General features: G+C 51.0%; 1 protein-coding gene across 1 annotated transcript in view; it reads left to right on the forward strand.

Moving 5' to 3' along the window:
- The window catches only part of MARCH4 (membrane associated ring-CH-type finger 4), a 114,633-nt gene extending 88,006 nt beyond the window's left edge, over positions 1–26,627 (forward strand). The window contains exons 2-4 of the mRNA XM_012802170.2: positions 2,980–3,135; positions 8,166–8,358; positions 26,257–26,627. Coding sequence (XP_012657624.1) covers positions 2,980–3,135; positions 8,166–8,358; positions 26,257–26,627 — 720 coding nt within the window. The remainder of the gene's footprint in view (positions 1–2,979; positions 3,136–8,165; positions 8,359–26,256) is intronic.
- The last annotated feature ends 263 nt before the right edge of the window (positions 26,628–26,890 follow it).

Genomic DNA, 26,890 nt, shown 5'->3' on the forward strand with positions numbered 1-26,890 from the left:
GAGGGCTTCGCCACTCCCCCAGCAACCTCCCCACTTGCCCCCTCCTATTTCCCACTCAGAGCTGTTCAGCAGCTACTCAAGCCCAAGGGTGCTAGGGCTTCAGTAGGTATGGCGAGTGCCCAGCAACGTGGCCACCTCCCAGGCATCGCAGCTACCCACCTGGAGCCAGAAGCTGGCCATGCCCTAGAGAGGCAAAGCCTCTCATTCCTCAGATAGATGTGCATGCCTTCAGCTGTCAAGGGTGGGTTGAGCATCCAGCTGTACCAGGCACTGTACTTACTGAGTGCTGGGGATGCCAAGGTAGATAAGGCCTTGCGCCTGTGGCTGCAGTGCGGTGGCCCACAGACAAATGGAGAATGCAAATCAGAGGGTCCAGGGAGGACCTGGAGCCATGGTGAAGGCCTCTGGACAGGCAGAGTGGGTAGCCAGGGAGGGTGTCGTGGGGATGAGCACCTGAGCATTTCTGCTGCCAAGTTCACTCACTGCACAAATATACACAGAGTGGCAGGCAGTGGGCAAGATCTTGGGTGCCAGAGTCAATAAGATGAACGTGGTGCCCATTTTCACTGGGTGAACATTCTCATCCTTGTGCCTCAGGGTCCTACCTACAAAGGTAGGAAAAGTCATGATAGGTTATTTATTTATTTACTCGTTTATAAAAATTAAAAAACGTTTATTTTTTTATTTACTCGTTCAAACACAAAAAGTTGTTGAGGGCCTTCTCAGTGTGGGGCTTGGCTTCTGGGGGAAAGGTGTAAGATGAACACCTTGCTTCTGCCTTCCAGGACTCCTCTGGCGGGTAGGCAGTTATCACAGAGACCCTCATAATGATGTGCCAAGTGGTCTGGCAGGGGCTTGCCTGGGTCACTCAGCATAAGGCGCTCAGAGATCAAAGCCTGAGCTTAACCTGGAGAAGTGAGGGGCAGCTCTCTGTAGGAGCTGGCTTAGAGCCCACTAGAACACAGTGGCAGTTTTCCAGGTATCCCAGATTGATAGGGTATTCTAGACCTTACAGAGGCCAAGGTGAGGTCTTTGAGCTGTATAGAAGGTGAAGTGGAAGGGAAAGATGATTCCAGGAATCTTGGAAGGCAATGACTTATTCCATAGTCTGTGGCAAAGAGCATGATTAAATATGGAGATAGGGATTTGTAATTTAGAGGCTGGAAGCACCTGTGCTTTTCATTTAAAGTTGGGAACAAGGTGTAGTTTCATGAATGATGGAATCCCCAAATTGTTAGGGACATGGCTCAAGTGGCCATATCCCAAGCCCGCCAGCATGACGCTTAGGGATTGGGACTGGGCATGGTATCCTGTAAGTCCTTTGATAGGAGTGAGGCAGAGGCACAGAGGACAAGGAAGAGAGGCCATGGGCTAGGCCAGAGAGATACAGGCTGGGAAGGTGGGTGGGCCCCACTGTAAACGTCTCTGGCAAAGTAAATTGGAAGACTTGGGTGGATGGGGACCTAGTGACCAAAAGTGGTAGACCCTAAGCTAGGAGAGCGATGAGACAAGAGAACACACAAGGGGAGGATGAAGGAGAGCAAAGAGAGGTAGGGGGAGTGGGTGAGGCTCATGGAGGCACTTTGGGGCCCCCATGGCAGGGGACGCAGAGATGGAGGCGTCAGTCATGGTCATCTGATGTGCTCACAGGGAGCTCTGGAGCATGAAACCAACTCTGCAGTCCCCTCATGGGGCTTTCACACGCTGACACCATGTAGCTTAGCCAGGTCCCTTACCTGCCTGCTTCCAGTTCCCCTAGGCTGTGCTTCCCAGCCAGGCCCAAGGTGGCTGGAGGGACCTGGGCCTTCAGGGAGGTCATCTGCCCAACCTCCTAGATTGCCAGGGTTTAGACCTCTCCCATGCTTTCCTCACAGATCAGAGGTGGGAGGCTGCCCAGAATGGACCTCGGTCTCAATGCATCAGCCTACAGGACATGACCAGAGCCGTAAACTCAGGCAAAATGACCCTCACAATGTACTATGAGAAACACATTCATTGTTAACATTTGACTGCTGGGAGACTGTCCCTTCAACCTGGGTCTGGGCTCTCTAATTCACTGGCCTCTACCAGGAAGCTTTTGTCACTGTGTCACCTGTCCTGAGGACAGTTAAGTTTGCAACCTGGCTGAGTCTCTACAAAGACACCCCCTTTGGAGAGCTGTGGGCTTCCAGCCCACTTGTTTTCACAGAACCCCAGGACCTGAGTAAGAAATATTGTTGTATCTCATACCAAGTAGGAGCACAGGGCTTAGAACTGTTGGTTGTGTTGACTAAGTGGCTTGGCTCCCATGGTGGGGGTGCTGGAGCCCAGACTGAAACTACTCACATTAAAATAATGTAAGGCCATAAGGCAGGAATAGTAATAAAAGTCTAATTTCTGTGGAAGTGTTCCTATAGGTAAAAGTTAACTAGCCGTTATTCCCTAACTTCTCTACTGCTGTAACTGCTCACATAGCCTTGAAAAGTGTAAGATTTGTGACTTCCCCAACCCTTCCATCACCAGTGTAAATCTAAGACTGGTCTTTGAGATACAGCCTCAGCACTGCATCAACGGGCCCAGTGGCCAGCCCCAGGAACTGCCCCAGGAACTGACCACCAGCAGCTCCTGTTTACCAAGAAGACAATTTCTGCTTCCCCACAGTATGAGTTCACCTCCAGCCAATCAGCTGACCCATTTCCCTACCCTTTTGTTCCCCAAACTACCTTTAAAAATCTTAGCTCCCAAATTCTTGAGGACATGGATGTGAGAAATTTCTGCCCTCTCTTCACCTGGCACCTTGTGATACCAAACATTCTCTGCAGCAGCTCCTGTTGTCTAAGCATATTGGCCCTTGTCTCTCCTCCTGGGTGGAGTCTCGCGCCTGGACCTAGCCCGCGGCCAAGTTGTGTGCGGCGTGATCCGGCCTATCTGGATGACCAAATGCACCTCCCCCGCAGCACCGGACTCCTCGCCTCACCCCCTGCGCCTCTCTCCCTGCAGGGGGAGCTGTTGAGCCCTTGCCGCTGCGACGGTTCAGTCAAGTGCACGCACCAACCCTGCCTCATCAAGTGGATCAGCGAGCGGGGCTGCTGGAGCTGCGAGCTGTGCTACTACAAGTACCACGTGGTCGCCATGAGCACAAAGAATCCCCTGCAGGTACCGGGGCGCCTCGGGCTCAGGGGTGGCCTGTGGGCTGGAGGGCAGGGAAAGACTTCTGTATTTCCTCTTCAGACTCACCAAGGATAACAGGATGGGGCAAGGAGAGAAATAGACCCACAAGGAAAGAAGCGCAGAGGAACAGATGGAAGAGGGAGAGTAAGAAGGTGAATGGGTGGATGAATGGATGAGGAAAGGAAAGGAAAGAAGAAAGAGAAAAAGGAAGGAAGGAAGAAAGGAAGGATGGAGGGGGGAGGGAGAAAAAGAAAAGAAAGACTGGAGGGCAGAGGTGAGCAGGACACACACAGAGAAGACCAAGGCTGGGAGGGCTCATAAGATGAAGCTAAGGGCTGTAGACAACCCGAGGAGAGGAGAAGCAGAGGCCTTCCCAGACTTCAGTGCCTATAATTCACCTGGAAAATTGTCAAAGGCAGACTGGTCAGCAGGTCTGGGCAGAACCTGAGACTGCATTTCTAACAAGCTATTAGGTGATGCTGCTGCTGGACCAGAGACTCTACTTCCAGCGACAAAAGACAGAGAGAGACATGGAGAACAGACAGGAAAGGGCAGCAGAGAATAACACGGAACGGGGGACAAGGAAGAGAAGAGCAGGGAGAGAACAGAAAAGGGCAGGGTCAGGTGAAGGTCTGCCAGAATATTCAGGCAGAACTTAGGGCTCCCTCTTCTTACCCCAGCACCCTGCTCTGACACATCCACCATCCCCCAAGGAGCTGACAGACCCTTGTAAGTGCCCCCAGATCTAACAGCTGTCCCTGCAAGATGCATACACTACACAGAACATTTTGCTTCTGGAAGTAACCACCGCATAAGCGTGAACAGCCAATTCAGATGCTACATAATCACTTAGCCAGTATCATCATGAAGATGGGGACGTCAGCTGTCTGGCAGTGGCCCTCCTCCTCTCTTGGAGGAAAGGGGGAGAGTCCACCCTGTGAGCCCAGGAGGACTGGGTGGTTTGGTGGTGATGGTGGGGTGGGTTCCTTAGACGGTGGGGCAGCTAGAAACGCCTGCAGCAGCAGTGTCCAGGGTGTTTTATTTTAGACCCTAAGGAGTTTTGCACAGGGCACTCCCAGGAACGAGAGAGTGTGTTCCTGCGTGTTCAAATGGGCGAGGGGTGGGGGCATGCCTGGAAAGTGGCACCAAAAGCCCCAGGCAACTTAGCCATCGCAATCCTGTACAAAGGGGCCAGAATGAGAGGTACCTTTCCCTGCCGCTGGCTCCATCTTCAATTCATTTCAAAATCTTGAAGTGTCTTAAAATAGCAGTGTCACGAGACAGCTGATTCCACGTCCTCTGGGCTCAAGCAGATGTCTGAATGCATTAACCCTCCCCTTCCTTTCCAGCTGGCTCAAGCCTCAAGAAAGGGTCAGATTCTCGACCTGGGAGCCCACCCCAAAGTGCCCTCTCTTAGCTGCACTCTTGGCTCACAAAATGAAAAACCATTTAGGGGTAATGTTTTCCTGAGAGGGGGGAAGAAAAGTTTATTCTTTTGGCAATATTGGTGCTATTGATCTACTATTCTTAAGTGCTACCCTGTCTTAACACCGGGGACGCCCTCCAATACTGTTACTGTGGGAAATGCAGTGGTGTGTGCTTAGGAAACGCCATTTCACTTCTGGATAAGATAGGAAGAAGGAAGTGGTTTGGACTACAGGTGGGATGTGGTTGTGACCTAAATTGTCTCAAATGTATGTCTGGAGCTCCTTGGGCCCAGCCAACTGTGAGACAGCTGCCCTCCCGTCCTCTGTGGGCAACTTCTACTCCCATATCCCAGCCAGCCAGACCATCTGTAGTACAGAATGGCAGGTGTTACTACCGCAAGTGGGTGGAGCAATGGATGAGGACCCCAGCACTGCCTCTGCTGGCTGAGAGGGGCAGTTCCTTCCAGGACTTGTGGGGCTCTCCCCTCCTGGGTCAGGCAGCATACAAAGTGGTGAGAAATCACACAACTACTTTCTATGGGCCATCATCTCAGTGGTACTCTGGCAACAGAGTTTCTAGCCAGAAGAACCCCTGGGGTCACAGCATGGCCCAGGGGGGCCTCAAGGCTGCATGGGTGCTTCCCACCCTCTCCCTGCTGCCCCTGAACTGCAGCCATATTAATGAACATTTAGTTGGTGCTTACTAGGTGCCAGACAGGTTCTAAACATTCACATATATTATCTAATTCAGTCCTGAAAACAACCTGATGATGTATACAGAAGAATATTATTATTCTTAATCTGTAGATGAGACAATGGAGACACAGAGGGTTCAGCCATATGCCCAACGTCACACAGCTCTTAAGGGGCACACAGGGAGTCTGAGTTTTGGTCCAGGCTATAAACCTCTGCCCGTGGCACACAGGCTTGTGTGGGAAGACCCCACCTTGACATGCTTGCCTGTCCTTGTGCTAATACACTGTAAAGAATACCCTTCAAAGCACTGGTTTAAGAGTTATTTCATTTAACCCTCACAATACTAGGAAGTAGGAAGGACCAATTAATTCCATTTCTTTGGAAGGAGAAATGGAGGGTCCTTCCGATTTACTGACTTCTGCTAGGTCACACTCAGCAAGCAGGAGCAGAGTTTGACCAGACTCGGGTCATCTGGCCCCTTACTCAGCACCCCTTCCTATTACTAGGAAGGAAACATTTAGTCTTTGTGCTGTCCCCCTTGGTTTGATCACTGGTGCTGCAGGAGTGCAGAGGATGGAGGCATCACAATACGGAGATCAGGATCTCGCTGGGAGTGAGCTTCCAACTTTCTGTGCTGGCGGCAGCATAGCCTGGCACCACGGGCATGCTTCTCCCCCTTCCCGTCCCTCTTCTGAGATTTCAGAGCTTGCTGATTCTCAGCTTTCTCTTTTCAGCTCTTCCTCCCTTTCCGTGGAGCCTCACAGACAGGGAGAGATTGCCTTGTCCTTAGCCCCCACCGCGATCCTTCATCACCCCTCACAGTGGGTCAGGAACCCTGTCTACATCTCCCAGGGGGCTTGGGAAATGGTAGCAGGTGGCTTTAGGGATGAAGGGGACATTTCTTTGCCTAGACATTTGGGATTTGTTTTTTAGTTTGTTTGTTTGTTTTGGAGACAGAGTCTCACTTCATCACCCTTGGTAGAGTGCTGTGGCATGACAGCTCACAGCAACCTCAAACTCTTGGGCTCAAGCAATCCTCTTGCCTCAGCCTTCCTAGTAGCTGGGACTACAGGCATCCACCACAACATCCAAGTATTTTTAGAGTCAAGTGTCTCACTCTTGCTCAGGTTGGTCTTGAACTCCTGAGCTCAAGTAATCTACCTGCCTCAGCCTCTGAGTGTGCTAGGATTACAGAGCGGGTGAGCCACTGCACCCAGCCCTATACTTGGGATTTTTAGTCTAAAAGCGCAACAGAAGATAAGGTCTATTGATGTCTCGATGGTAGAAACAAAAAACTCAGTTGGACGTGTTCATTCCAGGCAGCACTTTTCCCGGAAAAAGGACTTCTCATACATGAGAGAAGTCTGTAGCAACAGGCCGGGAAAATTTCTGGAAAATTTCTGGAAAATTTCTTTGCTATGTGTAACCCTAGTCTGGGGCAAGCAGTGGAAAATGTAAAGGCCCAGCGACCTGTAATGGGATGCTGTCCGTATCCTTCCATGTAAAGGCCGATGTCCTACATCTGGACCAGCACGTGACACATTTTCCAGTGGTTACAGTTTCTACCAGAATCCGGTCTTCCACCCGGGCCACTGAACACATGGTGAGTGGCTCCACTCACTTTGCTCCAAGTTCAGGTTGAAATGCTTTCTGGGGGTGTCCTCTGCAGGGCATTATGCAAATCTCTCTGCCTCCCCAAACCGGATCCTGTTAGTTGCCTCTTAGGACCATTCCTAGCATCGTGTTTACTCTTAGGACAAAGTCCAAAACCTGTGCCCATTCTGTGAGATTCGGGGTGGTCCCCTCCTTACTTTTCCACTTCTCTCATCCCACGAACTCTTTTGCTCTCTCTGCCCCACCCACTTGGATCTTCCTCCAGGTTTTCACACTCCCCGTGCTTTCTTACGACATGGGGACCGTGCACAAGCCTTTCCCGCAGCCTGGAGCACTCTGGCCTGCTTTCTTTGCCTAGTAAACTCCTACTCAGCTAAGCTTCACTTTCCCTGGGAAGCCAGATCCCACTATCATGGGCTCTCACTGCACCATGTTAGTAACTGTAGCTGTGAATAATTATTTGGTGCCTCAGGTCCCTAGACTGTCAGCACCATAAAGACTTCGTCTGTCTTTGCCTAGTGCAGAATCTCCAGCACGCAGCATAGTGGCCAGTGCTTTGAAAACACTCAATATATGAGGAAGTGCTTGCAGAAACCCCAGGGTAAAATCCAATCATGGCTCCTTTCGGCCTGTGCTGCCCGGACCAGCCAGAGAATCAGAGAATTACAGACTTAAAACTCACCCACACCCTAGCCTTTAACCCAGCGGTCAGTACGGCTGTTAGTGGCAGTGCTTTTTCTGTTAAAAGATGAGTTATCAGTGTTGATACATATTTAGTACTCTATAAGCTGTTTTTCTTATCCTGTACCCTTTTGTCCATTGACGTGGTAATCTCTAGCATGTGAATTACCTGACATGCAAGGTGGATAGTAGAAAACAAGCGAGAAAGAAGAAGACACGGCCTGTGCTCTCTCAGAACCTATGAAGGAGAAAATAGACCACATTGCCCTGAAAAGAAGATTCTGGGGCCCTGGGACACCACCCACACTAGCTCTGCATGTTGATTTCTCCCTTCGTTTCTCTGTCTTTATCAGGCACAAGAGTCTTCCCAGCATGCCTGCCCAGATCCCCACCATACAATAAATTATGATCATTCAATGTGATGAAAAAGTTCAATGTGAAACTCAGAAACCCACAAAAATGTCTATTGTGCCACAAGTTGGAAAACCCTGGTTTAAATACTAAATCAGAGGTGAGCCATTGGAGCAGCAGCAGAAGGAGAGACAGGGACAGGAGAGGGTGTCTGAGCAACAGTTAACCTGCGCCCTCTCTTCCTAGTGGCAGGCCATCTCCCTGACGGTCATCGAGAAGGTGCAAATTGCCGCCGCCATCTTGGGTTCTCTCTTCCTCATCGCTAGTATCTCTTGGCTCATCTGGTCGACCTTCAGTCCTTCAGCAAAATGGCAGCGTCAAGATCTTCTCTTCCAGATCTGCTATGGGATGTATGGCTTCATGGACGTGGTATGCATAGGTGAGTCTGGGACTCATCTCCCTGGACAGCAGGGAAACATGTGGCAATACCAGGCATAGATCCCTCAGCATCCCTAAGTGTGGGGAGCCAAAGCAGGTGTCCCTAAGCTTAAGATGTATGAGCTCAGGAGAGGCCAGCAGCTTAGATTTGAGGAGTATGTGGAAAGAAGGGGAGGCAGGGCAAAGAAGGATGATGTAAATCTTCCCTGAGCAAACCCGGCTTGCCCAGCTGAAGACACCAGTGAGGAGGCTCTGGCCCTAGGGAGCTCTGAGGAAGGCCAGTTGGTCAGTCTGTATGCCTCCGGTGGGCACCTGATGCTCCCAACACAGTGCTGATACCTGTGCCCTTATTTCTATCTCTTCATAGCCAAGTACCCAGAACTGGCCACACTGGCATCTGCCTACCCTTTCTCCTGGCTTTCTATGGTCCTATTTCAGTGCCCGTGTTTCTTCACTGGTTTTGTACCTGTGTTGGGCTCTGGGGCCCCTCTGGGAGTGGAAGGTGGAATGCTGTGTAGGCAGGCTTCAAATCTTTCCCCTGCTTCACCCTGAACCTCTGTAGTTTCATGGATTCCGTGTTTTAGAAGAAAGCTTAGTTCCTGCATCTTCCCCAACACCATTCACAGTCTCTACACCTCCTCTCTACTACCAGGGTGGGTTGGGGGCTGGAGGCCCGGGTCATTTTTTTCCCCAGCAGATGATTATGATTGTCACCTCCAAAGGCTTGGTCCAAGCAGGTGAGTGGTGGCGGCGGCCCAGTTTCTCTGAGGGAAATGAAGCATGCTTAGGCACTGGCCCTGAGGCCTCACCGGGGACTCTTGGGTTGTCCTCTAGGTCATAGAACTGGGGTCATCAGAGGTCCGCAGCTGTCTTCTCTGGGCCTTGGTGTGTGTATTGTATTAAATATGCAAAACTGCTCTGTTTGACAAGAAAATATCTACTAGCTAGAACGTGGCTGGTCTGATGTCGGTGTGAATTTCTTTGGGGTCCTTTATTATCAGGAATCAGAAAGGCCTAGAGACTCCCATACAGGTTGCAGCAGCCAGAGACCAGGGATGTTGGAACTTGTAAACAGTCTAAGCCATCTTGCTGCCTCTCCATGCTAGCAAAACCAATAGATCAACCCCAGTTCAAGAGCCTTTTAATTATAGCACCTAGGTGGTGAGAGAAACAGACAGCCTAGGTTGGAGGACTGTGAGTGAGGAGGAACTTGACATTGATGCATTCTAATTTACTTTCCCTCCCCACCAACGAACTCTCTTCCTACCCTGCTGAGCCCTGAATTGTTGGCGCCAAAAGCCAGGTGTGTCTCCATATGGAGGTTTGCAGCGGCACTGGCATGGAAGGGGAAACAGTGGAGGGCTCTCCTGAAGGGGCCCCGCCAGCTGCCCTTCATTCTCCTTCAGCAGGCTTTAGATCAGTCCTGACGCGCGCTTCTATGAGATAATGCTTTCCCATCACATGGTGTATCCGTCAGTATTGGCCACGATAATAGACAAGTCCAAAATCAGTGTTGTAAACAAACATTTATTTCCCACTCTGGGCTTTGTGGTTGTGCTGGGCATGGCTGGGCTTAGCTTCCAGCTGTGCCCTGGGTTCAGGTCTGCTCCTAGGCCTCCTCATACTGGGCCCAACCAAAGGAGCAGGGACTACTGGTGATCTTCTCCCTGCCAAGTGCAGTGAGAAGCAGTGAGTGGTAGAAACTTACAGTGCCTCTCACAGTTCCTGCTCAGAGCTGGTGCTCTGTCCCTCTGCCCACAGCCCATTGGCCAAATCAAGTCACCAGTAAGCCCAACATCAGCAGGTTGGTGGGGTGGGGAAGTATACTCTTCCTTCCTGGGAGGCAAGAAAGGGAGCCCAAATACCCTCTGCTGCTAATAAGTCCACAACTGGAAGACAGAGTCGAACACAGAGGCGACCACATGACCAGCCAGTATGATTCCCTTGCTTTGCAGCTGAGAGAAATAGGGCTCAGAGAAGGGGTGGAGTTTGTTCAAGTTTTGTGGCTTGGATTAGAAGCAGGGTCTCCTGACTCAAGAGAGTCCAGTGCTCTTTCTGTTAGCTGTCTTGCATCAGGTATCAGGTGTCCCACGGCCTATGGGATGCCTAAAGATACCACCTGCTGCGACTGTGAGTGTACCTGGGCCCATTGGCAGGGCCTCCCTTTGGCTCTGAGCCACCAGTGCTCCTTCCCTAGCCAGGTGGTACTCTGGCACCTCCTGCTCATGGAGCTGCCTCAGGGCTGGGTGCCTCTCCTCCTCTACCTGTTACCTGGCTCCTTTCTATCTGCCGCCTGCTCCCCAGCCCATTCTGTCACTCTCTTTTCCTTATACACACGTGGCACTCAGTCCTTCAGTTTGTGGGAGAAGCAGAGTGGGCTGAATATTGAGAGTTTTCACATTGTTTTCCTTTCTCCCCTGCTTTTAGAAAAACATAATAGCCCAGGATGCAAAGCCACACCATAGTCTATCCCTTCTGCTCTGACAAGCCAGTGACTACTCAGAGATAGCCATTGCACAGGAGGGGAATGCATGGGACCCCAATTACTTTGGGGGCCAGCCCAAAGTGGTCAGGTATCTTGAGAGCTGGACCATCTCACCTTCAAGGAGCTCAGATTGCTCTGTCATTTTTTGATTATATTGAAGCTAATTCGGTTTCAGAGCATGCCCCTGGGGACAAGGATTGTTATTCCCATTTTTCAGATCATGAAGCCCTGGAACTGAAGGATTTGTCTTAGGCTGATGCAGGCAGCAGAGTTGGACTCCCAGTGCAGTCTTTCTAGGAGAGCTGTCCGTGGGGGGAAGTGCTGCAAGATGAAAGAGAAAAGCAGCGACATGTGATCCAGACAAGAGAGTGGGAGGTGACAGGCACTAGTGAGAATCCACAAACAGATTCTTGTGGTTGCAGTCAGGGGAACTTTGATGGTGGCAATGATAATCAGTAGTGATGATGGTGGTTTTTAAGGGTGAAATTCAAGTATCAGCTACTTCTCTTTCTCTGCAGTGTCCTGACCAGTAGGGACTGTGAAGTGGCCGTCAAAGCATCTACTCCTTAGGGGCTCTCTGGAGGGATAATCAGGTGGAACCCACAGCACCTGTCAGGGGTACTTTTATATTTAGGCTCAGCTAGACATCCCGTCTCATGGGAACTACCAGAGACCACACAGGGCATCAGATTCACTCAGCGGGGTGTAGGGCAGGACCTTGGTCCTTGGCGTGGCAATCAGCTCACTTCAGTGGGGAGGGAGGTCATCGCCATACTCCACATCCTAGCCCAGGGCTAGTGTCTGGGCTCCCAAACAACAGCTCAGGGTCAAGGAGATAAGATCCAACATGGTGCCGGGGCTACTTGGGCATAGCATCCAGGGTCCCTGCAGGGGTCATAGTCCATTCAAGTCACTGTGCTCAGGGCAACCCAAAGCCAAGCCTCCCACAGGGAAACCGCTACTAATCAAGGGGTGCCCCTAGCCCAGAAGATGTTGTGACACAGCTGACGCTCCTCCCCATCAGATTTCCAAGGGAAAAGAGCAAGAATGCCAACCCAGGGTCCAGTGTGTTCTGTGAGAAGGAGCCAGTATCTCATCACCCCTCGCCTACTGCCGCCTGCCTCCAGGGGTGATCGCAGACCTCTGGCCACCCACACCTAGTTTGCTGAGCCAGTGAGAGGCAGAGAAGTTAGAGCAGGAGGCAGAGGCCTGGCTGGGCTGCCAGGAGGCACAATGCAGTCTCCCTGCCCCACAAAGACAGAAACACAGGCAAGAGAGCCACAGAGGGACCTCTGTCCCCTTCCAAGGCATTCGGCAGGTTCAACACCTGAACATGAGTTTACTCCCAGGGAAAAGTGAAAGCCTCCCATCCAGACGTCCTCAGAGGGTGGACAAAGATAATTAGATGGAATGGGAAGAGGAAGAAGAGGCGCCCCAGCAGAGGGAAGGGATGATGGAGAGGTGTGTGTATTCTCAGGAAGGGTTGGCCGGAAAGCAATGTGGAGTGGAAGACTCCCCCTCCACATGCCCAGGCTCTCTGCGTGGATAAATTCAGCCCCTGGATGAAAACGTTACCATCAAGAGAGAAGAAAACTCAGCTAGCCCTGTGGGAGCTCAGAGGCTACCTGAGAGGAGAAAACAAAGCCGCCTGCTACGGTGAGTTTGGGGGCTTTCCTGTTTTCCCAGCACCAAGAACAATTCGTCTATTCCTTAAGACTGCTAAATGACCACAGATAGCACAGAACATAAGTGAACATAAAATGGGTAGTTTTAATGAATCCTAAAAAACATATGTTCCTTCTCAATTGGAGCAGTGAGCTGAGGGAGGGCGCATGAGAGTGGGAGGGATGCTGGGGAGAAGCCGCGGGAACCGGCAGCCGCTCGGCAGATACTCCCTGCGTGAAGCCACATGGGCCGCACCCGGGGCTGTGTCCGTGCAGCTGGCCCCCAGGACATCAGTGGGCTATGAGAAAATCCAGAGTGATGACTCAGAGAATGGCCTCCAACACTCACCGAAGGATTCTGCCTGAAATGATTACCAGGACGGTCTGGGTCCCCTGGCTGCTGCGGCTCAGCTCCGGAGTGGAGGACGGTGGTGGTGGGTGTGGGCACACACAGCAGAGGGCTGCGCATTTACTGATACAGCGGCCTCTACAGACAAAGCTTTTCTCTGTTTAGAGCTCTAACTTTCTAGACCAGGGCATGCCACTGTGAAAGCCAAATGTAAGTTACTGTGTACAGTGCAAACCGTCACATCCCTACAAGGACAGAGGAACTGATTAAGGGCATAACAACCCTAAGAGCCAAGCAGGGTGACTACCAGTGAGGAAACGCCTAAAGCAGTGGTTCTCAACCTTCCTCATGCCAAGGCCCTTTAATACAGTTCCTGTGGGTTGCGACCCACAGGTTGAGAACGCTGGCTTAAAGCATCAGTGTTCCGGGTCACACAGCTAAGCAAAGGGCAGAGCAGAGGATTAGACCGAGAACACATGGCTGCAGCTCCAGGCTGCTCTCTATGCCCGTTTCCGCTCTGAGTGCTCTGTGAGATCACCAGTGTGGAGCCTGGGTGGGGAAACTGCGGGTTACAATCAGAAATTCCATGCGTCCCCGCTGCTCCTGCTCTATGTTCCCAGGGTTTGGGAGCTTAGCTATTGTTGTATCTGCTTCTTGATCAGAGCTACTCTGACACCAAGTTAGAGGGAGGCCGAGAAATCAGGATAGAACCTGCCAGTCTGTCTCTCTATGGGACACTCTGGTAAAGGGTACTGGGGGGCGGGCTGAAATCTAGTTAACATGAAAATGGGGAATCTACTCATTTATTCATTCAAAAATAGTTATCCACTGTGTAACATGCTCAAATAAGATAGCCGCCTGCTCTCAAGGATTCTTCTGTCTCATGGAGGAGGTAGACATGGTGATCACTGATCCCCACATAGTAAGAGCTGGAGGACTGAGGTCTGGGACACAGGGGTGAGGAAGAGAAGAAACCCTAGGCAGAGGGCCTGGGGGTGGTCGTATCCATTCATTCAGTGCCATTTATTGGCTGCCTTGTTTTGTTCCCCAAACTTGGGAGCATTGACAAAGAGATGATGGGACACAGTTCCTCATCCTCAAGGAGCTCAAAGTCCACAAATCCATCACAACACAGTGGGAGATGCACAAAGTGCAGAGCGAGGGAGAGTGGAGCAGAGAGTCCCGCACGCTCTCCTGGGAGGCGTCCTCGCAGAAAGGCTTGCTGAGGGAAGACGCTGTATCTTTGAGCTATTTGCAAAAGGCAAATTAAAGTTTGTCCAGAAGAAGGGGGAAGAACGTTCCAGGTAGAACTAGCATGTGTCCAGGCATGAGATGGGAGTGAACAGGTGTGTTTAGCAAACTTTGGAGGGTTTGTACAGCTTGACACAGACAGCCAGGCCGGGAGGTGTGTGCTGGGCAGGTGTGAGAGGCTGGTAGAGGCCAAGGTGCACGGGGACATGAGTCATGTGCTGAACAACTCAGGCTTGACCCTGTGGTGATTGTGAGGCACTGGTAAAATTTTAAACAGGAAAGAAGTATGGTCAGATGTGTTTATCTATCAATCTATCTATATCTATATCTATATATCTATATCTATATCTATATATTTTTAGAGACAGAGTCTCACTCTGTCACCCTCAGGAGAGTGCCGTGCTGTCACAGTTCACAACCTCCAGCTCTTGGGCTTAGGTGATTCTCTTGCCTCAGCCTCCCGAGTAGCTGGGACCACAGGTGCCCACCACAATGTTCAGCTATTTTTTTGTTGTTGTTGCAGTTTGGCCGGGGTCGGGTTTGAACCCGCCACCCTTGGTATATGGGGCCAGCACCCTACTCACTGAGCCCAGGTGCCACCCAAGATCAGATGTATATTTTAAACTGGTAACTCTGGCACCTGTAGAGAGAATGGGTCAGAGCTGGACAGGCTGAGGAGAGAGATGAGTTGGAAAATGCTTGTAACAGTCTGAGCAGGAAGCAAAGAGATACAGTGCAGGGGGGAAGAAGTATAGGGATGACCCTGAGAGGTACATGGGATGTATATTTGATAGGATCACTGGATCCCTCCCAGGAGAGTGGGAGCCCCCAGCTGTGGCTTGAGTAGGGACAGGACACTGAAGCTGAGCATGGGACTGGGTTGAGCAATGGATAGAACAAAGGACAACCAAAGGGCATGTCCATGGCATGGACACCGAAAGCAAAGGGCCATCTTTAGACTAAAATCCAAGCAGAGTGGCAAGAACCAGTTCTTAAGCCAAGAGTTTGCAGTTGAAGAAAACAAGGCACGCAGAGAACTACAAGGAGCAGACGGCATTGCCGGGACAGGAGCTCTTCCTCAGGGTAGAAGGAGCAGGGGGCTTTTTATAGCACACAAAGGGCCCCCTCCCATGACGCGGAGGAAGATACTGGAGGCATTGGATACTGGAGGCCTGTTCTGACGATGGGTGGCGTGATGATGGGGTGGGGAGTGTGATGAGGGGGGACTGAGAATCTGTGGTGCACCCCGGCTTTCTGTAAACAGCTGGATGATAAGACTGCAGACAGATTCGGAGGTCAACATGGGAGGTGAGGGAAGCTGTGGGTTTTGATGAGATAACAGAGAGAGTAGGTGACTAAAGGCAGAGAACTAGGGGACAGTAAAGATTTAAGGGATGGGTGGGCTCGGCGCCTGTGGCTCAAGCGGCTAAGGCGCCAGCCACATACACCCAAGGTGGCGGGTTCGTATCCCCAGCCCGGGCCCGCCAAACAACAATGATGGCTACAACTAAAAAATGGCCGGGCGTTGTGGCAGGTGCCTATGGTCCCAGCTGCTTGGGAGGCTGAGTCAGGAGACTCGCTTGAGCCCAGGAGTTGGAGGTTGCTGTGAGCTGTGATGCCATGGCACTCTACCCAGGGGGATAGCTTGAGGCTCCGTCTCAAAAAAAAAAAAAAAAAGGGATGGGTGAAGACAGGGACCATAGGAGGGACTGGATCACAAAAGCCAGAGTGGCAGGTCTACAGAATGGCTGGTGCTGGGGACCACGTCTCTCTTGTTTCTTACTACTTTGTGACCTGGAGGGATTTGCACAACTTCTCTGCTTCCCTTTCCTCATCTGTGAAATGGCATAGCAGTCCCACCCTCAGGGTGAATGAGATGCGCATGCAAAGGGGTGGGAAGCCCTGACTGTCCGTGACCCCAGGGAGGGAGCACGTGGCCAGGGTGGGCTGTCATGGAGGCTTGCTGAAGCTGCTAAATCCTGAGTCCAGCCACAGCCTAGACGCAGAGAGAGCATGACCCTGGATCTTCACAGAATCCAAAGTCTGCTCTGATTCTGGGCAGCAGCCTTGAGGGAAGGGTCTTGGCTCCTTCCCCCATGTCCCCCGGAAGAGAAGACCTTATTACAGCTAACATCCTTCCACCTGCCTCCTCTCCCATCATCACTAATGACGCTGTCCTCTGCAGCAGAGAAGCTGACAGAGCCTCCCAGCAAACAAATGGGGCATTCTCTGCTCCAGTGGGTCAAGTTATTAGGATTTAACAAGAGCAAATTAATTAAGGGCTTTGGCACCAAAAAACATTTTTTTTTTTAACTCTACAGACCTGAGAGATGGGCCATCACAAAATCAACTCTATAAAAATGAGGACCTCATCCTCCTGATGTTTGTTTGTTACTTGTGAGTGGAAACGGGGTCAGAGAAGGAGGCAGGAGAGGAATGTTTCTGAGATTACTTCCAAAGCTTTAAAACAGGGAAATATGCTAATTAACAAAATTATAGAAAAATTCTGTGCGAAAGCTTCTTCTGTGTGAGGTCCCCTGAGGTTCTTTGCAGTGATTTAGAGACGTCTGGCCCCTGTCCTCTGAGATAAAAGGATTTAAATCTCATTTTATAGCAAAAGGCAGGGGGCGGGGCAGCAGGATTGTAAAAACATTTTTTTCAAACCTAATTTTATATTCACATGAACTACAAAACACATATATGCCACAGAGATCCCTTCCTTTCTTCTCTCCTTTTGGCTACAAGTGACTCCACCTATCAAACCTTTTAATTCCCTGACTAGGAAACTGTGAACGTTTGCCAGAGGCAGCGTGACGCAGTAGAAGAATTTAGGAGGCCAGACATCCAGGTCTGAGGACCGGAGCAGCCATTGCCCACCCACATGACCTTGGGCAAGTTACTTCCTCTCTCCTCAACTAGTTGCCTCATCTATAAAAAGAGGGTTGAGCCGGATAACCTCCAAGGTCCTCCCAGGGCTGACAGCCTAGGACTAGGAAGTTGCATCTGTTGTGAGAGGGCCCCAGGGCCCTGGGAGGCTGACGGCAGGGGATCCCCAGTAACACCCAGCTGGGCTGAGCGGGTGACGTGAGAAGCATCAGTAGCAGACGTGGACAAGATGACACCCACCCACGCTGTGCTGTCTGCACATGGCTTGTCCAGTTTCCTGGATTCCCTGACAGCTCATTCCCTCCCACCCGGGGCTCCCCGTGCATGGCCATCTCTCTCCACAGCTGAGCTGCTGGAAGCTCAGAGATGGAGATGACTGATTTAGAAGCAGATATGCCAAATGAGCAGTGTCCCCTGAAAAGGAGACTCCTAGGGAGGCACTTCACTTTCTCTAGTTGTGCTGACAAAGCTCAAGATATTTTAGGAACATCTCTCGGGAACTGTCATTGGCACAGAACAGATTCACGAGTGGCATGTCTGCCTGTTGGCAGGGGGTTTGTGGCTAGAAATAGTCCTTATCTGATAAATAAGCTGGTGCTCCAGCCAGCTGATACATTTGGGGGACAACATGAAACATGCTATCAAACCACAAACTTCTTTTCTGGCCTTTACCCTAGCACTGAAGGTAGAGTTAGGGTGAGTGCAGCAGATATTTAAAAAAATCAGCCCCACATGTCAATGGTTTAACCCAATGGGAATTCCTGAGCAGTGGGAGATTCTCTTCCACACAGCAATTCAGGACTCAAGCTTTTTCCATCTGTGGCTTCACCAGCCCCTCAAGCTTTTGATCTTTTGCCTCGAAATAGTAGAATACACAAGAGACGACCCGGTGCGGGGGTAACACCTCTCATCCTAGCACTCTGGGAGGCCAAGGCAGGAGGATCCCTGGAGGCCAGGAGTTTGAGATCAGGCTGAGCAATAGTGAGACACTCATTTCTACAAAAAGTAGAAACATGAGCCAGGCATGATGGTGGGAGGCTGTAGTCTCAACCACTCAGGAGGCTGAGGCAGAGGGATCGCTTTGAGCCCAGGAGTTTGTGGACAGTTAGGTATGACCATGCCACTGCTCTCCAGCCTGGGTGACAGAGAGAGATCCTGTCTCAAAAAGGAAAAATAAAGAAAATATGAGCGAGCACGGGTGAGTCATCCTCCTTCCCCACCTCCACCCATTTTTCCCTCGATATCCATTTCTTAAATGTTGACCTGACTTGTGTTCACATTCAATATTCATCACCTGGCCTCACTTGGGTGTAAAAAGCTACAAAATGTAATTCCTTCTCAGTGGCACCTCCATCCTAAGGAAGAGGAATGTGGACTTTGGGGAACCGGTTAGCCTCCTCTGCCACAGAAGGCAGATCCCATTCAGAAATCCTAGACACATTCGGACTGGGATAGCCCAATTGGAGAAACGCCCCCAGCTCCCAAGGGTAATCTTTTAAAAGATAAAACTCCTATTAGGTAGAGAAGGTTTTGGGCACGTTTGGGGACTTCTTTGGTAACTTTGTAAGAACTTACATGAAATGCAGGCTGGCCACACCTGTGAGAAGCATGAAGATGTCCCCGTGGAGAACACAGAGGAGGCATCGCCAGTCTGGTGTCTCTCAGCAGCACCCCCTGAGCCCAGTGATATTTCTTTCTCCCCCAGGCTTGCTGGTATGCTCTTTAGTCCAGGTTCTGAGCAGGGCTGGGCCCTGGAAGACAAGTGTTTGGCATTGGTGGGACCTCAGGGTAAGATATAGGGTCCTACCCCCACCTCCGTCTGTGGGGGGATGTCTGTGGGGGAGGGGAGCAGCCCTCAAAGTCACTACTGGGGATTCTTTTTTTTTTTGGAGACAGAGCCTCAAGCTGTCCCCCTGGGCAGAGTGCCGTGGCATTACAGCTCACAGCAACCTCCAACTCCTGGGCTCAAGCGAGTCTCCTGCCTCCGCCTCCCAAGTAGCTGGGACCACAGGCGCCCGCCACAACGCCCGGCTATTTTTTGGTTGCAGCCGTCATTGTTGTTTGGCGGGTCCGGGCTGGGGATTCGAACCCGCCACCTTAGGTGTACGTGGCTGGTGCCTTAGGCGGTTGAGCTATAGGCGCCGAGCCACTACTGGGGATTCTTGACAGTGGGAGGGAGGGTGCAGGTACTGGGCTGGTCTTTAAGGCGCACATTCAGCTCTAGCATGTTGTCCATCTATAAACAATGACTCAGGAGGGGGAGCTACTAGGAGAGGAAAGGACAGGAGCTTCTGTCTGGGATGAGGTTGGCAATGAAGGAGGAAGAGCTGTGAGTGGGGCTTTTTCTGTGTCCCACAATCTCCCCCACAACCATCACCATCATGTGACATGATGTGCACCAGGCATCAGCACACAGGATGCACTTCCTCATTTACTCTCATTATGGCCCTGTAAGGAAGGGAACATTGGTCCCAATTTACAGATGAGAAAACTGAGTCTCAGAAAGAGGATATCACTCACCTAAAGCCAAAGGCTGGCAAGGGGCAGACACTCCGAAGGCTTAATGCATTCTCACTGGTTTACCAGATTGTGGGGCCCAAAGACATATACATTTCTTTACTTGCTCTACATTTTTGTGCCTGTCACATCTGGAAGTAGATTATTTTTTCAAAATTACTTACAGTTCATTTTTGATCAAAATGTCGAGCTTTCTGAGAGGCGGTAAACAGGGATAAAGACCATATTCTAGGCAACAGTACTCAAAGGCAGTGCACACACAGGCGGGATCAGCTTTACCTGAGGTTTCTCAGAAATGCAAATTCTCAGCCCAGAATTCTTGGGGGCCGGGGAGATTGCAGCTTAAAAATGTATTTAAACAAGCTCCCTGATGTGCTAAAGTTGGAAAAGCTCTTTCCTAGAATTGTCTGCTTAAACCAGGATACTAGTAGGAAGTGGGGGCAGTGGAGAGGGGGACTCTGACCCCACAGCTAGATGAGGAAGAGGAGCCCTGGACAGCAGAGAGACAGAGAGATGAAGGTGGTGATCCTTCTGGTACTGAATTTCCCACAAAGAGCGCCCAGCTGGGTGCATTGTAGCTGTTTGCTAGATAAGTGTTTAATTAAAAAAAGTTTTTTTTGTTTATTGGAGACAGGGTCTTTGTCACCCCCAATAGAGTGCTGTGGTGTCACAGCTCACAGCAACCTCAAACCCTTGGGCTTAAGTGATTCTCTTGCTTAAGCCTCCTGAGTAGTTGGAACTACAGGCTCCTGCCACAATGCCCAGCTATTTTTTGGTTGTAGTTGTCATTGTTGTTTGTCAGGGACAGGCTGGGTTCAAACCCACCAGCTCCCGTGTAAGTGGCCAGTGCCCTGGCCGCTGAGCTACCAGTGCCGAGCCTGTTCAATTAAAATTTTAACACACAGAAAAGGACTTAATCAAAACCGCCTGGGTTTCTATTTGCCCATGCATCCTGATTTCCCATTTTCTCCTCCGGCTGCTTCTCTTTCACCCTTCACCAGGAGCCTCTTAATCTAATTCAGTCTCTCCCCCTCTCTATTCTGCCTCTCCCCTCTTCCTTCTTTCTCACCTCTTCAGCCCTGTTCAGGTGAGCCCCACCCATTTCCCCCCGTTGTTTTGGTGTCCTGCCCCCCAAGGAATGCAAGCGTAATCCTAGAGATGGATGGAGGCAGCAGTGTGAAGACTGAGGGGAGTGGGTCTGAATTATCTAGAAAAACAGGTGTGCCTTCCTCCCCTTCAGCCACCTATCCATTAAAATGGTTTAATTACTTCCTGAACATGAGACAGTTAGCTAATTGGAAGGTGGCATTCATATCAAAAATTTAAGTCACCCTCTTCAATCAGGGTAAAACTGTCTGATCAAGAAGCTAATTAAGAATCAAGTGCAATAGCTCTTACTGGAAAGAGTGAGTCTGGGGCTCCAAAAGGCCCCACTTCGCTCCCTGGACCCCCCTCCCCCATCACCTGGCTTTGTTACACTCCTGAGAGTGTATTAGCTGCTGAAGACCCAGTCAGACCTGGCCGCTGTCCTTGAGGGGCTTACACTCTGGAGAAAGAGCATACTGATGTTCACACAAGGCTTGTGGAATAAATGGACAAATGGACAACTTCAGTGTCAAGGGTGGTCAGTTGCACATTGAAAAGGTTGGCAGAGGCTTGGCGCCTGTGGCTCAAGCGGCTAAGGCGCCAGCCACATACACCTAAGGTGGCGGGTTCCAATCCCCAGCCTGGGCCCGCCAAAAAAAAACAATGATGGCTGCAACCAAAAAATGGCCAGGCGTTGTGGCGGGCACCTGTAGTCCCAGCTACTTGGGAGGCTGAGGCAGGAGACTCGCTTGAGCCCAGGAGTTGGAGGTTGCTATGAGCTGTGATGCCTTGGCACTCTACCCAGGGGGATAGCTTGAGGCTCCGTCTCAAAAAAAAAAAAAAAAAAGGTTGGCAGAAATGATAGGCATGAGCCAGGCACAGTGGCTCACGCCTGTAATCCTCGCATGAGGTGGATCATTGAGCTCAGGAGTTCCAGACCGGCCTGAGCAAGAGTGAGACCCATCTCTACTAAAAATAGAAAAACTGACCGAGCCTTATGGTGCACACCTGTAGTCCCAGCTACTCAGGGGGCTGAGGCAAGAGCATGGCTTGAGCCCAGACATTTGAGGTTGCTGTGAGCTATGATGCCACAGTGCTCTAGCCTGGGCAACAGAGCGAGACTCTGTCTCAAAAAAAAAAAAAAGGTAAAAAGAAATCATGGGCATGGGCACATGTGGGAGAGGGTGAGAGTGGGACAGAGAGGAAGTCTCCTTGTCCAGAATCTATCAGACCAGATCAGAACCTCCATAGGTGGTCTTCAGGAAATTTGAGCCCCCTAAAATGATAAGGGCAAGAGCGTCTTGTGTGTTTGGTTTTTCAGGGAGATGGTCCTTCCCTTCATTCTATCTTCAAAGGCATGTGGTGGGAAGAAAGGGCTTAGAGTCACTGAGACTCTGTCTCCCTTGTCCAGTGTATGTTTGGAGACTTGCCCAGCAAAGTGTGATTTCAGAAACTGGAGGAAGAAGTGGTGGGGGTGGCCGCTGTGGGCTCCTAGAATCACAGTGTGCTGGAGACGGGAGAGGCTCGGGGTGTTTCCGTCCAGACCTTGGCTCCATGTGGCAGAGGCTAGGGCGGCTGTCTGCTTCTCTCCTGGATGTCGTCTCCTGCAGGACAGACCCCACCAGGCCTCACATCCTGGCTCACCTTCCTCTCGGCCTCTCAGCCTCCTGACACCCTTGCTGGGCAGACAGTCTCCCCATCCCGGTCTGCTCATCCCTTCCTCTGATCCCCCTCCTCTTCCTAGCCCCTTAACTGTGTGCTCAACCTCACAGTCCATCATTATCAACCTCCTCTATGCTCCTGTGATGCCCCCAACTGACGCTGTCCCCTGAGGACACTGTTTCCCTCACACTGTCCCCAGTGGGGCTGCTCTTCTCCCACCCACCACATCTGTGGGGCCTGGAGACGGGTCCACACTCTAATCACTCTCCATTACCTCCCCAAACCACACCTCTTCCTTCATCCTCAGCATCCCCAGCCCCTTTGAGTGCTTGTCCCCTTTCTGTACCACTGGCTCCCCCTTCTCAGTGCCGTCACTGGCTGCTGCCTGGTCCTCACATGCCCTGATGCACCCCAGCTCCCGTGCTCCCTCTCACCTCACTGGCTGAGCATCTGTGGAGATCAAAGGTCCCCTTGGAGGCATATCGGAAATGGATGGGCTTCACTTGTTTGCCTGTAAACTGTACCCCCAGATTTATATTGACTTTTACATTGTCTAATTATAAATTACATCCTTTTTTATTTTTTACATTATCTGTTAGGGAGCTATGTTAATTTTTTTTAAATCATTGCAGATTACAATATGTCAGCATTGAAAAGGGGACATTAAAATATATTTGCTATGCAAAGGGGACATTGGTCTGACAGCAGTGAGGAGGGCCAGTGCATTAATTTCTCCAGCTCCCTGACTCCTCTTTTACTCCAAAGACCTTTTTCTCCAGCGCACCTCAGCCTCTAATCACAGGGTCACTTCCTAGTGACCGGTGACCACCGCACTTCCAAAATCTGGAGTTAAACATCACTCTCCAGCCATCACCACCCACAGTCTTTGCAGTCCAACCCCAGCCATTCTCCAGTCTCACAGGGGAGTCCCACTATTGACCCTGTCTCTTTCCATTTTTCATCCTCCCTTTACCTTTTGTGTTCTTCCTTCTTTCCCAGCCTGGGGTCCATGGTCTGTTATGAGAAACACCCAGAAAAAGAGTCCCCACTAAGTAAACTCAACTTTCTTCTCATCCTACACATGCACGTGAGCAAGCAGCTCAAAAGTCTGGAGAAAAATCACAGCGCCAGTGGCTCGGCTCGCTTCCCGTACATGGGCTCAAATCTCAGGTGGCCACGCAATGCAGTGAGGTAACCCTAGCACATCGCCCTTGTCAAGTCAGTCTCCTACTTTCCAAGATAATGGTTTCCTACCCTTTCCTCTCTCCACCAGTCTTCTACACGTCCTCTGCTTGTCCCTTCCACCTTAGCTGATGACTTCATGGGAGAAAATGTTGCACTTGATGCGAACTACCCAATGTTCCTATTGTCCTTTCTATTGTTCTATCCCTGCTTGTGCCTGCTGAACAAATGGCTGCTTCTCACTTTACTTGGGCAGACCTCTCAACAGCATTTAAAAGAATTATTGCACACTCTTTCTTGAAACACATCCTTCTCCAGACTTAGGGGTTTCCACGCTTGCTAATGTTGCTTCTACCCACTCTTTGCCACTTCGGACCCTTCTTTGCTGGTTCTATCTCCACCAAAGCCTCCAGCAAATTTGTAAACACCCAAAGCCCAGGGCTCTGCCACTGGCCTTCTCTTTCTGGGAGATCTGTGCTATCCCCACATCTTCAAATTCCACCTCTATACTGAGGTTCTCTCTCCAGGCCAGACCTCTCCTTAAGCTTCAGGCTCAGATAGTACACTTGCCCGCCAGACCCTTCCAGCTTGATATCTGTCAGACTTTTAACATTACCATTTTAACTTTACCATGATCAAAATATAACTATTAATCACTGGAGGCCAAAATAGTGGCCCCCAAAGATGTCCAAGTCCTAATCCTCCAACTTGTTAATGCTACCTTACATGGAAAAAGACTCTTGAGATGGGGGCATTATCCTAGATTATTCAGGCTCTAAATGTAATCACAAGTGTTCTTATAAGAAGAAAGCAGAGGATGATTTGATGACAGAAGAGTAGCAGGAGCTGTGACAACAGAAGAAAGATGGAGTGATGCAAGGAAAGGGCAAAAAATAAAATTCAGGCAACTTCTAAAAGCCAAGAAAGGCAAGGAAACTGATTCTTCCCTCAAAGCTTCCAGAGAGAGCCAGCAGGTACCCTGACTGATACCTTCACACTAACCCAGAAAGGTCGATTTTTCAGTTTCTGATCTCCAGAACTCTAAGAAAATATCTGTGGGCTCGGCGCCTGTGGCTCAAGCAGCTAAGGTGCCAGCCACATACACCTGAGCTGGCGGGTTCAAATCCAGCTCAGGCCGCCAAACAACAGTGACGGCTGCAACCAAAAAATAGCCGGGCATTGTGGCGGGCACCTGTGGTCCCAGCTACTTGGGAGGTAGAGGCAGGAGAATCACTTGAGCCCAGGAGTTGGAGGTTGCTGTGAGCTGTGACACCACGGCACTCTACCCAGGGTGATAGCTTGAGGCTCTGTCTCAAAAAAAAAAAAAAAAAGAAAAAGAAAAGAAAAGAAAATATCTGTGTTCTTCTAAGCCACTAAATGTGTGGTAATATGTCACAGCAGCGATGGGAAGCTAATACACACCCTCCTACCACCAACAACCACCAGCACACACCCCCACACCCCAACCCTGGTGCCCTCTACATCTCACCCCTACCCATCCGCTGCTGACACCAACAGCTTCAGAGTTGTTGAGATTTTTCTCTTCTCTTCCTTCTCACCTGCCAGCAAGCGTTCCAGCTCTACCTCTAACGTGCACCCCGACTCCACTGGTTTCACACTGCCTCCACTGCTGGGTCCCTCACCCAGGCTGCCATCGTTTCCGACGTGAATTACTACATTGCTTCCTGCTCAGTCTTCTGCCCCTGCTCTTATGCCTCTTCAACTTATCATTCCCACAGGAACCACAGCGAGCTTAACGAAGGTCGATCAGATCACCTGTCCCCCCAGTGAAATCTAGCAATGGCTCCCATTATGTCCATACTGAAGATAAATCGCAAATTCCCCGCCGTGGCCTGCAAGGAACAGAGGATAGATCAGCCTCTGCCCACCTCATCTCCCTCCATTTCCCCACCCATTCACTGTAGTGGTCACGCTGACCTTCTGATCACTTGCACCTCCCAACACCACAGTGCTCTCTCTCCAGACCTGCACGTGGATCCCACCTTCTCATTGTTAAGTGTCGGCTCAAACATCACCTCCTCCAAAAGGCCTGTCCCACCTCGAGGACCCAACACCAGCAGCAGTCACTATTTAACCCTAGCTTATCCTCCTCATAGCGTCTGTCACTGTCTGAAATGGCCTCGTGGGTTTTGTGTACATGTCTACAGTGTCTCTCCCCTGGTATGTACGTGCTCCGAGGGTGGACGTCATCCCTCTCACATAGTAGGCAAACAGTGAATATTCATTTGCCTGGCTGTCTGGCGGGGTCTGTTTCCGACTCCATCACTGCCTCTGGCTGTCTCGACTACCTCTAAGTTCTCTCTTCTGGGAGTGTTTTTATTTCAGCAGCACTGGGCTAGTTTTGCAAGGAGTTAACCAGTGGAATTTCAGACAGCATTCAGCAGGTATGGGATGACCATGGGGTTTCTTTTATGGCGCTTTTAAAAGCACATGATTCATTCAACATCTGCTACGTAGTGGGTGCCATGGACACGCAGTGAAGGGAGCTAAAGCCTGGATGCCTCATGTTATGGCTCAATGGACGACTCTGGATGTTGTCGAGCCATGAAAGGGGCGGGCGGAGTAGAAGAAGCAGGCAAAGGCGTGGCGTGGAGGCACTCAACTGTTACGTGACCGTGGGATGGTGGCCCCTCCACCTTTTGCCCTCCAGAGACTGGCTGAGCCTAGGAAGCCAGAGATGGCTCAGAGTGGGGCCGGGGCCTACGTCCATGTGAAGTTCAGGGGCCCGTGGTCCTCCCTGGTGGCAAACTGCTTCCTCTCACGTGTCCTTGGTTTTCTCCTCTCCCTGTGCCTCAGGTCTCATCATCCACGAGGGACCCTCCGTGTATCGCATCTTTAAACGGTGGCAGGCCGTCAACCAGCAGTGGAAAGTGCTAAACTACGACAAGACGAAAGACCTGGAAGACCAGAAGTCAGGGGGCAGGACCAACCCCCGGACCTCCTCGGCCACGCAGGCCAATATTCCCCCCTCAGAGGAGGAGGCAACGGTGGGCAGCCCTGCCCCGGAGCAGGGCCCCACCCGGGCACCCAGCCACCCCTCAGACCCTCCATCCCATCACCACTGTGCTTACACCATCCTGCACATCCTGAGTCACTTGAGACCTCATGAACAGCGGAGCCCCCCGGGCAGCAGCCGAGAACTCGTCATGAGAGTCACCACTGTGTGAAAAGACAGACCTGGGAGGAAGGCCATGCCCATGCCCCCAAAGCCCTGGGACAGGTGGGGGGGCATTGGTGCCAAGGGGCTAATGCTGGGAGCAGGCAGAGGGCGGAGGGTCTGGAGGGAGCTCTGGGGAGCCAGAATGAGTCTGCACTGGAGTGGTTTTGTGATTTCCTATCAGTCATTGCCATTCTCCAGAGAACAGCGACAAAAACCAACATAAACTCCGTGAGGAAGTGCAATGCAGGCTGACCCTGGCCGTGTGCCCAC

Source organism: Otolemur garnettii, unplaced genomic scaffold (assembly GCF_000181295.1).
Source record: "Otolemur garnettii isolate 467f Iridium unplaced genomic scaffold, OtoGar3 scaffold00013, whole genome shotgun sequence".
NCBI lineage: Eukaryota > Metazoa > Chordata > Mammalia > Primates > Galagidae > Otolemur > Otolemur garnettii.